The sequence below is a fragment of the Poecilia mexicana genome, unplaced genomic scaffold, assembly GCF_051168715.1.
Source record: "Poecilia mexicana isolate PSO_F unplaced genomic scaffold, ASM5116871v1 scaffold_2, whole genome shotgun sequence".
In the NCBI taxonomy this organism is placed as follows: domain Eukaryota; kingdom Metazoa; phylum Chordata; class Actinopteri; order Cyprinodontiformes; family Poeciliidae; genus Poecilia; species Poecilia mexicana.
Window position 1 is genome coordinate 39,959,987 of NW_028263371.1, and position 13,260 is coordinate 39,973,246.

General features: G+C 38.9%; 1 protein-coding gene across 2 annotated transcripts in view; it reads right to left on the bottom strand.

The window, feature by feature from the left end:
* Nucleotides 1–13,260, bottom strand: part of igsf3 (immunoglobulin superfamily, member 3) — a 107,008-nt gene that overhangs the window by 65,302 nt on the left and 28,446 nt on the right. The window contains exon 2 of one of the 2 annotated variants that reach the window (XM_014990470.2): nucleotides 11,036–11,413. In XM_014990470.2, the coding sequence (XP_014845956.1) occupies nucleotides 11,036–11,413 (378 nt within the window). Of the gene's footprint in view, nucleotides 1–11,035; nucleotides 11,417–13,260 lie in introns of both variants that reach the window. The other variant, XM_014990469.2, reaches the window with a different exon arrangement.

A 13,260-nucleotide genomic window follows, 5' to 3' on the forward strand; every position in this document is an offset into this window, starting at 1 on the left:
AATAACTCGTCTGTCACTATTTCTATTTTCTTAGCAAACACCCAAAACACTGACGAACTATTTAAAATATATGGGAGCTTGTTAAAAACCTATATATATGAACGGCAAATAGACTGAAGTTATATTTAAACAGGTCCTTTTCTAACCATACTGACCCCTGAAACAACTTTTACACTGCAGTACATTAACATGAACCTAGGTGAACTCACAACACTGACATCCATTTACAATATGCAGATCAGTAGACCCTCTCGGTACCTTTCCTAAGGACACATTGACATGTGGTTGTGGAGGCTGAAAGCTTATTCACAATCTTCAGTTGGGTAGATGACTGTTATCCCCACTATCCCATAACCACCCATCTTTAACCAGATGTATTCAATCGATTGTACTAGATTAAAAAAAAAAAAACACACAAAAAAAACAGAGTAAAATAAATGAAACAAGGTGTCAAGCTTAAAGCACTCCTTCATCTCTGAATAACGGCTTTGGTTTATTTCACCTGGTAAAGTCACATGCTGATACCTACTGAATAACACTTCATGGCGAGAAATATCTGAGTAAATGTGTCCCTTCCTCAGTTCTTACCCACGTTTCAACCCGTCTTTCTTCGATTTCATTCCAGTAAGCAAACTATTTGCAGTATACCTAAAACATTTTGTGTAAATCTATTATTTATGTAGCCAGGTGTTTCATAAAATCAGTGAATAACGGACCCATAAACCCATACACATTATATGAAACTCACATATATTTTAATAGTGTTTGATTTTATTTTCTGCAAACTTTGTATTACACCATATTCCACCTATAGTGATCCTTGGCCAACATGTGAGAAATTATCCAACCCTGCTCAAACCTTATAACTGTGAGCAGCCACTAAATTGTAGACATTGTTTATAAGTACAGAAAATTGCAAGCATGATATAAAACATTACTTTAGATCGCTGAATGTCAAAGCGATGAGCGATACTGTCCCAAAAGATCACATGGTCAAGCAGAGACAAAGGTAATTCTTACTTTGGATTTTATTCATTTGCAGCAGCACCAGAACTTCTGACCCAGACTTTAGATGGAAATGTGACTTGCTTTCCCAGAATAACTTACCTTCCCGGGAGTTATTTTTATTTACCTTCTGCACGGCACTTTAAAAACAGCTTTTGGTTAAGCTTTACAGCCCACACTTAAAATCCTATACATCAGACATGTTAACTTAATCTCAGTAAACAGTGAGGCTGCATGTGTTTACTATGCAAATACGCTATGTTTGATTCTAATCTCTAAAGCTCAATCAGTGGAACTCTCTCCTCCTTGTGCCTTTCCCTTCCACAAGACTACCAATGAAGACAGCACGTGTACACCATGAAGACAACAGGGTGCAGTTGCAGGAAACCGGTGAGTGTGCAGATGTCCACGCAGAGCTGTGCAAAAACACTCTAGTGACATTTATGTCATGCACACACTTGCTGACTCTTGCATACTGGAAAACGCAAAGTCAATCACAAAATAACAGAGAAACTCCAGACCCTCAGTGAAATAACAAAAATGGCGCTGCACTTAACTGCAGATATCCATGGAATAGAAAGTGCTTACCACACTAAAGATCACGGTGGGACATAAGCCAGTGATAATGTACATCACTGGGGAAACTCGGGGATATCAGCAGCAAAGTGAAAGCAGACAGATTAATGAAAAATGTATATAAAAAAAAGCATACAAAAATAAGACTATTTATTTAAAAAAATGTTGTGCAAATAATATATTGCTGAGAGCATTGATGGTTATAGAGTCTCACACCTGCTGAGCAGAAGGACCTGAAATAATTCTCCACAACTACATGAGGACTAGTAAAAGCCAGACTACAATATTGTTTGCTGATTAGATCGATGATATATTTACTCTATTTGTGAAAACAACCACCCCACCTCCATATACTCATATTGTGTACCATCTTGTCTCATGACCCAGAAATATTGTTACACCCTTACTTCATAGCAAAGTGGATTTTTTCTGCAGCCTGAAGCCAACAAGAGAATTTGATTTATGTTTAATAACTGGCCCATTCGCTTCACAGAAGTTCTTTGGCCTGAGGACCCAAATTATTGAGTTTTGTATTTAGTGTTGCTGAACTTAACTAGCTCAGACTCAGGCTGTCCAAGGCTAGAGGTTAACCTTGTGTAGGACTTTACCACCAACACTGGACAACAAGTAAATATCTGCACAAAAGACAATACAAGTTAAGGCAAGAAAAGTCTGGTACTGGAAGCCGTCCCTCCTAATCGCTGCAGTCAATATTCCTTAGCAAAAATGATTTTTGTTGGTTTTTAAAAGCTTTGGATTATTTCTGCATATTTAACTTAGTCAAACTAGTCCTTAGTTGGGCTTGTAAATACATAAAAGTAAAAATTTTCATAATGAAAGTTTAAATAATCATAAAAAAAACTGTATTCTATTAAACAGATTTGTTTATAACAAGACATCATATCCTTATAAAACAACAAAAACAAGCAAACCGATCAAAACATATCAGGAAATCTAATGTCAAACTCAGGATTGGTAGGATAAATAGTTGAATGTCCTTCAGGATAACTTTTAATAAAAAAAAAAATCTTTTCTAACTTCATAGCATGACTGATAAGGTCAATATGGCTAGTTTTTTTTTTTTTTTTTTGTATTCTGCTAAAGTTAAACTGTATTTGCTTAATAAGATATTAGCTTAGCAGCAGAAACGAATACAAAAATCACCAAAGGTCCAACAAATTAAGACCTTATCTGAGCATCAAATCATGTTTGGTCCATTTTAGTGGGTTAAACTGAACACTTCTGTTAGAATAAAAGGACAAACATTTTGTTTTGAGATGACTGCAAATGAAGAAAAGTGTGTTCATAAAGACATTCTTTTTGATGAGGCCGTTTCTTTGCTTGTCTTTACTGTTGGCAGCGTTAATGTCATGTCTGCTTAAAAGCCCAGCGTGATGGATTAGATTTAATTATCTCTAAGCCTGTTACAATTGTGTGAGTTTTAAGATCCCGTTTTCAGAAAAGCATTTACTGATGACAGGTTCTTAAGGGTTATCAGTGGGTCACGTTTTTTGTATTTCTGTATTAAATTATAAAAGATTCAAGATTTGTAGCCTCGTTGCTTCGGTCCCCCATGACCTTTGCGGTATATGAACATCATTTGTTCAGTAACTAAGCTTCCTATTCCAGTGTTGTTTAGTGTTTCCAGGTCCCAAAGATGAACCACAGGAAGTCGTTTTACAGGAATAAAGGGGTGCGTATTTATCTAGCCATTTAAATGCATGTGATCAACACTGAATCTGTGCGCTGTACCCTAAGGAGCAACATAAAAAATCAAGTTACTGGTCATTAATGTGGCTTGGTGACTAGCCCTGAAAGTGTTTCCATTTGGATAATTTAACAAAAGTACTTAACTACCAAGATAAATTATCTGATATGCATTGGTTAAGTACTTTTTTTTGTTCAGTCAGTATGGGGGCGAAATGTGTAGTGTATGACCTGGACATTAGTTCAAGTCACTGCAGATAACATGAAGGAAGACCAACAGACGTCTTGAAGTGTCGGTGAGATAATCTACTCTAAGAAAACCACATTAGACTTTAAATCTCTGACAAGGGAAACCACATCTCAGAGAGTTAAACTGTAGCTGCCAGTTACAAATTTGCCGTAACATAACGAATAAAAAAATATATCAATTATAGAGTATTTTTAACTTCTCCCACCTTTTGGGTTATTTTTAGACGTCTCCCAGTGAATTTGGGCCACCGGCGAAGGGCAAAACCTGCACACAGCATTTAGGGCAGCTTGTTCCGCGGTAGTGAAGACATTAAGGTGTCTTAGTTTTCATTGTTCAGCACTCCTTTCTTCACAGCGCTACATGCTCTACCCAGGCGTTACATTGTCAACTACAGTGATCCACGGGTTGTTAAACCTCTCGTCAGTGCTGTTCCTTTGAAAGCGTGTCCTCCAATGGGAACACTTCAGCACCATCCCTCTTAGACTCAATTACGGGTGCGACATAGTTCCTGACTGACAGCTCACTGCTGTGTGTGACTGCGTTTGTGTTTTCCATTGAGTATAATTCATATATATCTGTGCATCTGTGTCCAGAAGGTTGAGTTGCATTAATGCTATTGGCAGGAAGCCCTTTTCTGCTAAAGTAGATGAGTTGTGCAAGGGAACAGCAAGCTAGACATGGCGATAAAAATCTCTTTCCATTTGGAGAGCTGCCTGGTCTGCAGCTTACAGCCAGATCGAGCAATCACACACACACAAACACACACACACACACACAAATCGAGGTAAAGAAAATGTAATTATAAAAGAAACTGAGAGGCGATTGTAAGGCCAGAGTGAAAGGTGGGACAGGAAAATGTAAGTGTCACTGTATGGAAAGATGAAAAAGATAAAGATGCTTCACAGACCTGTGCTGTCGATCAATAAGAGATACAAAAAATGTCTCGTCTCCTTGTTTTCCCGTTCTCTCTCTCGCACCTTCTCCTCTACTAATAACATCCTGTACGTCTTTCTTGCTAACACAAGGCATCATTGAAGATTTCTCTATTTCTCTGTCTTATTTAATCACTCCTTGGAGATCAATCACACTCATGTCTTTCCATTTCATTGACAAAGCCATAAACCAGCATGAGTAATGCCGACTTGGAGCTGATGTAAGGACCAAGGAATCAAATCCTGAGCAATAGGCTTAGGAAGGCAGTGGGATTCAGTGGAAACTGAAGAGGAAAACGGGAGGTGGGCTCCATGTGTCACCCGGTGTAACAGACAGAATGCAAGATGACAACTCTTCATTCGGCCCCATCTCATTAAGAGTAGAGGAAAGCAACTTTAACTCTCATGGGAAAAAAAAAAAAAAAAAGAAAAAGCAAGGGTGACACACAAATCAGGCATGAACACACGATGCTGAGCTCAGCAGAAGATTGTTTCAGCCTCTCTGGCTGGATGTTGAGAGGAGCAAAGCCGTGTCCATGCTAACTAAAAAAAAAAAAAACAAAGAAATCGCTCCTGTTAATTATCATGTTCAGAAGAACACGGATGTTAGCCGGTGATCTACAATATGTCAATAGACAAGGAAATCATTGAAAATTAAAGTCACTTCAGTTGTTCAAACGGTACAACTTGTATCAACTTATTCCACACGTGAAGTGATTTCAAGTGGTTATTTCTGGTCATGTTCATGAGCATGGCTTACAGTTGATTTCCATTAAAAGACAGTTTTTTAAGACAGAAATGTTATGGTCACAACAATGAGGACAACTACCAACATGGAGGTGGTTAAGCAGGCAGTTACCAGGAAAATTACCAAAGCTTAATAAAGAAGTTGGCAGTTCACAGAGTGCTGTATACAATAATAATAATGGAAAGCTGAGTGATAAGAAAAAGTGACCAACCAGAATTTGAACTATTTGACTCACACAGATGTCTAAGACTATCTCCTTCCTTAGCCACTTCAAGAACTGTCTTTCCTGGGTTAAGGAACCCAAGGCTGCTATTCAGTGGTTCATAATACTGATTTTTGTTGTTGTTGTTGTTGTTGTTATGAAAGTAGGTTTTCCATTTTATCTGGAAATCACAGTTCAGAAAAGATTGGAGAGACACAGAACCGAATTGTGTGAGTTGCAGTGTGAGGTTTTCACTATTGGAGATGATTTCAAGAACCTTTTCATCTGCTGGTTTTGGTCACACAGTTTTCTTTATCGAGTCCAAAGTCAGCATAGTCATCTTAGCAGGAAGTTTTAAGCTTCCCTCTGCTGACAAGCTCCATGGAGATGCTGATTTAATTTTCCACCAGCACTTTGTGCTTTCCCACACTGCCAACAGTATCAACACCTTATTCAATGAGAATGGGATCACTGTGCTTAATTGGCCAGCACTATAAGATTTAGGTAAAGAGAAAGATAAAAGACATCAAACTAAACTAGTGAGTAGCTTACCATCAGCGGCGTGCGCATGAGTGGGTGAATGACTGAATGTAGTATGAATGGCTACATTCAGTAGCGATGAATGTAGCAATTCTTGGACTTGATGAAGTCCAGAGATGTCATCAACTCTTTGGACTTGATGAATTGCTATACATGTATTTACCATATTAGCAATGCAGAAGAGCCGAAGGCCACTTCTTCTTTAATCCCTCAGCAGAGTCAAAGCCTGATCTCCTCCCCTCACACCACATTGCTGCATTAAATCATGCAAAAGTAGCCCCAGCCAAGAACTAAGTGTGAATGCTGCAGAGTACATGAATATACTATTCAGGAAGGTTGCATTTCTGTATTAAACATTATTTTTAATTAGTCTTGAGTTTGAAATAAGTGTTCTTTTTGTTCATATTACAACATATTTAAATTCTTACGTAAAAGTACCTGTTCAGAGTAAGGGCGTTTCACCAGTAAATTAAAACCCCCTTTTCTCTTCTTTTAGCAGAAGAATGAAATATGTAGGTCTTAAATGGAAAGAAAATGAAAACTAAGAGATGTGGTAATTTCCTGTGGCTTTTTCTAAAAGAAGATTTAAGTAACATTTTTTTCAGTATTGATTGAAATTCCTCTGTCTCATCTCACGCCTTTTTCCTCTGTTTCTTTCACCATTTCCTCAGTTTATGCCCGCTAATTGCATTTTAGAACATGCACGGCAGCGTGCAGCTACATTAACCCCAAGAGCCACATCAGGGAGAGAGAGCTTTTTAAAACGCACGCCAATGGTGCTAGCTGTCATGTGGGCTATATACCTGTGGGAGGTGTAACCAACCACAGTGGAGTGAGACCCCATCTTGTCATTTATTGGTCACAGACTCTATTTCACATCATTCGCCCTGCTCATCTCCAACGCTGTCACTTCTGTCCCCATTTCTCTCCTTTCCAATTTTCTCATCTCTGCCTCCTAATGCCATCCATCTCACTTTCTTTCTTCCACATCACTTTAAACCAAAGTTCTTTTTCCCCCTCATGTCTGACACCTGGAAATAGGGTTTCTCTCACTCGTCAGCAGTGAATAAGGAGAAGGACCAAGAATGCCATTACTGGAATTGTACCATTGTTGTCAGTCCTTTAAGGATGATATTTTTTAAAGAAATCATTATCGTTCAGGATACAGATAGCCTTACAATTCTTTCTATTTTCCATTAGAATCACTTTTATGGTGCATTCTTCTGAAGTGGGGGTTCACTAAAACGTCATGGTGTCTCTAGGCCGGGGCTTGTTGTTCTGCTAGCTGTTGGATAAGCTCAAACACAGGCTGGTGCGTAGGATAAGAACAACCATGATGGCCATGTCATGCTGTTGTCCTTTTTTTTTCTTGCAATCTGATGTGTAGGAGGAAGTCAAACACGCAAGCATCCACACAAACGTGCAAACATTACACAGAGAAACATACACTCAGACGGAGCAGATGGGAGCTCAGTCATATTTCAGCTTAAGAAAATTGATGTACGGACGTTGTAACTACAATAAGGCTTAAACAGCTATGACACTCCAAGGTTAAATGCGGACCGTGTATAGGACCTAACAACTTACACTGGACAACTAATAAATATTGCAGCGCAAGGACAAAGCAACTTACGGCAAGAGATGTCTGGCCTTCATAGGGATGTAGTCGTTATTGCTCTGAGTCTGGGGATTTAAAAACTCTAAACATTGTTTTGTTGCTACTTGCAAGAACTAAAAAAGTTTGCTCATCCATCCACTTTCTCAAATGGTTGCTGAAGTAACAAGTTCCAGCAAACTCTCCGACAAAACATACTAATAATGCTTAATTGTACTGAGAGGTGGAATGTAAACTGACCAATAAATTGAGATATTAGATCTTTGGTTCATCTCTATCTGTCCTCCCCCAAAGGCACTAAGTAGATTGAACCAAACTTTAATTTGTTTCAACTTTGCAACTTCATAGAGGGTGAAATACAGGGTGGATTCTGATTGCTGACTTTCTGTGAAAAGTATCACTGAGATACAGAAACAGGCGTCAGGCATATGGATGTGCAACTTCATGTAAATGGCATTACAACACATGACAGAAAGACAGAAAGGTGTCCAGGTGTGCTGCTAAAGCAGTTTTCCTCCTCAGGCTTCAGGTATTAGATTCCACGTGAAGATCACCATAATGACACTACAGAGAGAATGCAACAGAGGAGGAACTAGATCACTGTGAGTGAGGCTGAACCATCACTACAAACATCACTACAGAGACCTGAGCTAACCTAACCACACACAAACCTAAGGAAAAGTGAAATATGCATATACTAATATATAATCTGAAGGAGACTTTGGACCATTTTTAGCCAAAGAACTTCTAATATTGTCTTGTGTGCTTAAAAAACGTATGCAACAGTTGCAGCTCATGTCCTAGGTAAGCCTGTGTGGTGACTCTTAAAACTGAGTCCACATTTTGTGAACTCCTCCAAACTTTTAAATGGATTTCCTTCACAGTCCTCTTAAGAGTGTGGTAATCCCTATATTTTGATCAACCTTTTCTACCTTATTTTTTCTTTCCACTCAACTTTCCAATCACGTTTCCTAATTTTGCTCCGAACTTTGCCAATTCACTCAGCTTACCACTACCAAGCAGAGATACAGCATGCTGTGAGGGATCAACCTTTTATTGTAGGGGATGTAACCTAATTTTGACAGCTGTTCATGACAATTGTAGAAAAACTGTCAAGATCCTGTGACGTTTGTGGCCACAACTTGGCCATGAAACAACATTTCTCTCATGATATTGTTTTATTGGTCCTACATAGCATTTTAAATATCAGAGAAACTGAAACCTAGATTTGAATAAAAAAAATACAATAAAAATCACAAAAATTAAAACAAGAGAACACTTGATACAAATCTGTGTGTATGTAATCAAGCATGTTAAAAGATTCAAATAAATACATTTTTTGATGGTTGTGAAGATAGCTGCAGAACAGTCCTCTGGCATTGCCCTTTAAGTACTTTGTTTTTCCAAAAGTAAACCTTTTGCAAAAAGGGTCGACTGTGATGAAATAAGTAAGCAACCTCACAATAGGAAACACAAGATGAGTGGGAAAAGGAAGAACAGGGACAAGAGTGGAGGAAGGACAAGCTATTGTTTGCTCACACCATGAGCCACGGCTTCATGCATCCATCTGGGGATTCACAGCGGGTTTGTGCCATGGCACGGAGAAAAATATGGGAGAGACCCTGCAGTGGACCCCTGACCCTCGGAAGTGGGTTAAGAGGTTAGAGACACAGAAAGGAGCTTGGATAACAGTCCTTCAGTACCTCTGTTCACACACTCTGTCTAGCTCTCTCTGTCTCTCACACACACACACACACACACACACACACGGATCTATAAATACTGTGTGTTATCAGCAGCACTGTTTCACAGCGCCCTGCAACTGAGCCCTGCCCTACATTCAGATCGCACTGAACATACTAGAAATTATAACAGCTGAAGTCCAGGATCACTCATTCAAAGAAATAATAATAATAAAAAGAAAAAAAAAACTAAATTAATATGTAAGCCATATCATTTAATCACCTTTCAGACAGCAAGGACAGCTGGACGTGACGCTTGCCTAAAAAGAAAAGCATTGCAAATACTCATGTTTCATACGACTCCACGGATTTTTGTAATTCCCATTTTCAGCATGAGGCATTTGGTCTGAGCCTTGGCCTCAAGAACGGGGTCAAATATGTGACGGATAAAGCCATGAAGTTACGAAGGGAATGGAATCCACCACTGTGGCAGCTGTGACTTCAGAGCTGCCTTTTGTGGAGGGGGATTAGATCTAAGTATGCATCTGAAAATGAAGGAGTTGAAGGGGAAAACTTGTGCTGGCTGTTTGAAACAGTCACTCATCTTGCCAACACAGTGGGTATGCTACAGAAACAGCCCCAAGGCAAGAAACGAATAGGTGGGAAGAAAGTCCGTGTTGGCTTGTGTATGGATGTGTGTAAGATTAAGAGATTGGCTTTCTCCAGGCATTCGGGGCGGGACTGGGTGAAACTAGAGTGACAATTACATATACTTCAGAGAGACTTTCTTCTTTGTGTATTTCCCCAGAAATAAGAATCAAGGACCAAACAGTGCCAGGACAAAGTTTTGAACACACCGTCATTATTGAGAGTTTTGTCCAACATTTGCTCTTAAGCTTTTAAATACTAAATACCTCCTCAGAGAATCCTAAGTCCTCAAAGTACATTTACCATAATTGATAATAAAACAGAAGAAAAACTTTACACTTTCAAGATGAGTTTTTTTAAGACACTTAAAAAAAATGGCATTGATGTTTATTGTATAATAAAACTGACAGAAACTTGGAAATATTCTAATTAGCCGTTGACAATACAAAGGTTAGAATTGGAAACAGATTTAACCGAATTAAAAATAATTAACATAATTAACATTTTTATTAATACATTTGGACTGCATTTGATCTTCTCAAGCTCAGAATCTGAAATAACTGTGTCTGAAACCTACGCTGGATAATTGTACACCAAACAGCGACTTAAAGCTTTTGTGAATCCGGGTGTGTGTCGTGTCATCTTATGTGTCGGGTGTTTCACAACAACTAAATCCAAATTTCCAGTATCCCCTGAAAATGCTCCAATACAACAACTGGGGAAAAATGATGTCAAAAAGCGACAGGCTTTCACAAAGCCTTTTAAACAAATTTAAACAAATAACAATATTATTTGTTTAAATTGTAACTTTATTCTCCAGAATGTATTCAATTTCTGCAATATTCTTTTTTTATATACTAGTAAACTCTACTCAGAGCAAAGATTTTGCAAAAAGAATCTAATTTATAATTTATAATTCCAAATTCAGTGTGTAATAAATCAGTGTAATGCTAAAATTAAAATGTTTGCATGGCGCCACTAGAAGCTCAAACTTCCACAAGCTGCATATAGAAAAAAAAGCCATTTGTAAAAGTAGGCTTGTCATCACCTTAACAGTGGTGGATTTATTTTAGATTTCCTGTTTGTCACTTTGATGACAAATGACAATGTGTGTGTGTTCAGAGACTCACCGGTGAGGTTGGTGCGCGCGCTGTAGGATCCCAGGTACCGCCCGTCCGTGTTGGGGGTGTAACACTCAAACACGCCTTGGTCCCTGGCCTGCACTTTGGTGATGTGAAGAACCGCTGAGTCATCGCTCAGCCTCTCCACAAAAATCTCTTTACTGTTCACCCTCTGGGCATACACAGCATAAGCATAGTCTGACTGAGCTGTGCTTACAATCCGGATCTCCCGTTCTGGTACCGACGGCAGGTACATGGACCAGTCAAAGTCCTGTTTCACACCATCTTTGTAGCCTGTCACGTTGCACCAGATGGTCACATGGGAGCCTTCTGTCCGGACCAGGGGTCCGCTCTGGACTGTCACAACCCTCTGAGCAACTGCAACGCCTGCTGCAAGATAACAACGGGAAGAGAAAGGAAGCAAAAAAAGAAAGAAAGAAGAGAAGGTGGGGAGAAAAGAAAGGAAAACATGAGTTAAAAAGCTGCGATTTAAATATTTAACACTGACACAGTTTAGACGCCGTACGTCTCCCAGGAAATACAGAAAAAGACTGATGAGTGCAGCTAAGCCTTCTGGGAGCAGTTCTTGCTGAGGTAGAAATGCCCACAGACAATCACACAAACGCGGCTTTTAAAACGGCACTCGAAAAGATCACTGTGACTGTTGTCGCTCACTGCTATTACATGCACTCAGACATTAGCTCTTCACCTTACGCACACCAATAAGGCTGCACTACACTGAGGTTAGAGGGAGCCATCTGGGAGTAACGTGAGAGCTCAGCGTGAGCAGGTAAAACACAAACCCGTGAGACGCATTAAGGCTGTCAAGCTGCAAAGAGAACAGGTGCTTTTGAAGTGGATAATAAACAGTGTTTACCCTGATGCATCCCTAATCTTTTTGTCATGCCATGATTCCCGAGCACGGATGAGAACAAACCGTGGATTTGAGTCAAACTGAAACATCAGCCAGGCTGACACAAACAAGTATTTGTTTACTGGCAACACACTTGGCACAAACATGTCAACGATGAAATTCCCTCACAGAGTTCACTTTTATGGTCATTTTGGAAATGTATTTTATCAGGCGGACAGCACTGCTTCTCAACACAAGTTATGGAAATTGTCTTTTCTACATTTCAATATGGTATTTGTAGTCCTCAACTGCAGAAGGATTAAACTAAAGAGTCAATTTAAAATGATGTTGTTTTTTTTTATCTGGTAATTTCAAAACTTATTTTCTGACACAAAAATATCCTTTGTGCCCACAGCCCTCTAAAAAAGAAATGCAGTTTATTTTATGGATAGTGACTTGTTGTCTGAAACCACATAGCATAATTGTCTACTGCTGTAAAAGAATGATTTTTCTTACAATAGGACGCTAAATTGGTGTATGGCTTCTTATTGGCAACACAGGAACAATATGGAGCACTGTAAATTTCCCTAAAGATCATTGCTTTAGACAGCTCAATCCCTTGTTTTTACCTGTTATCTGTCCTGTGTCAAAATATGTGCTAACATACACAGACCTCATCATTAAACAAGTGCATTACTGTTATTTTTGAACACTCCTCCAATGATAATAATCTGCAACTGCAAAAGTCATTCTACTGTTTAAACCACATAAATGACAAGGGTTGTACGATCATGACCAACCCACATGTGTAACATCAGCTCGAGTCAAACATTAGCTAATGCTAATCTGTAGCATTAGCTCAAAGTGAAGTGACTTGAGAAAAGTAAATCGCATGAAAGAAGTTATTCTTGAAATAATATTTTGACAATGCAAACGGTAAACGGATGGAACTTATTTAATGCTTTTCTAGAAATAATGACCATTCAAAGCATTTTTACACCTGAGCAGCATTCACCCAAATGAACTCACAAATGAGCACACATTTCTTCACAGAAATGTGAATCTTTAAACAAACTGGGGTAAAGTGCCTTACTTGAGGCACATTGACATGTTGCTGGAAAGTTTACATGAACCAATAATTTCAAAAACCGATCAATAACCAATTTTAAGACAATTACGCTTCCCATTCAGCCCCAGTCGTCCCAAGGTAAAAGCTGATAAGTAAAATGTGAAATGATTATGTGTAGAAAAGTGGAACCTGTATCAGCATTACATAGTCTTCTAATATCTTCTGTGATATTGGTAAGTCAATCAATCAATCAATTTTTGACTGGGTCAATCAGAAATCGTTGACGTAGATTTTCTGCGTTGTTTTAGAATT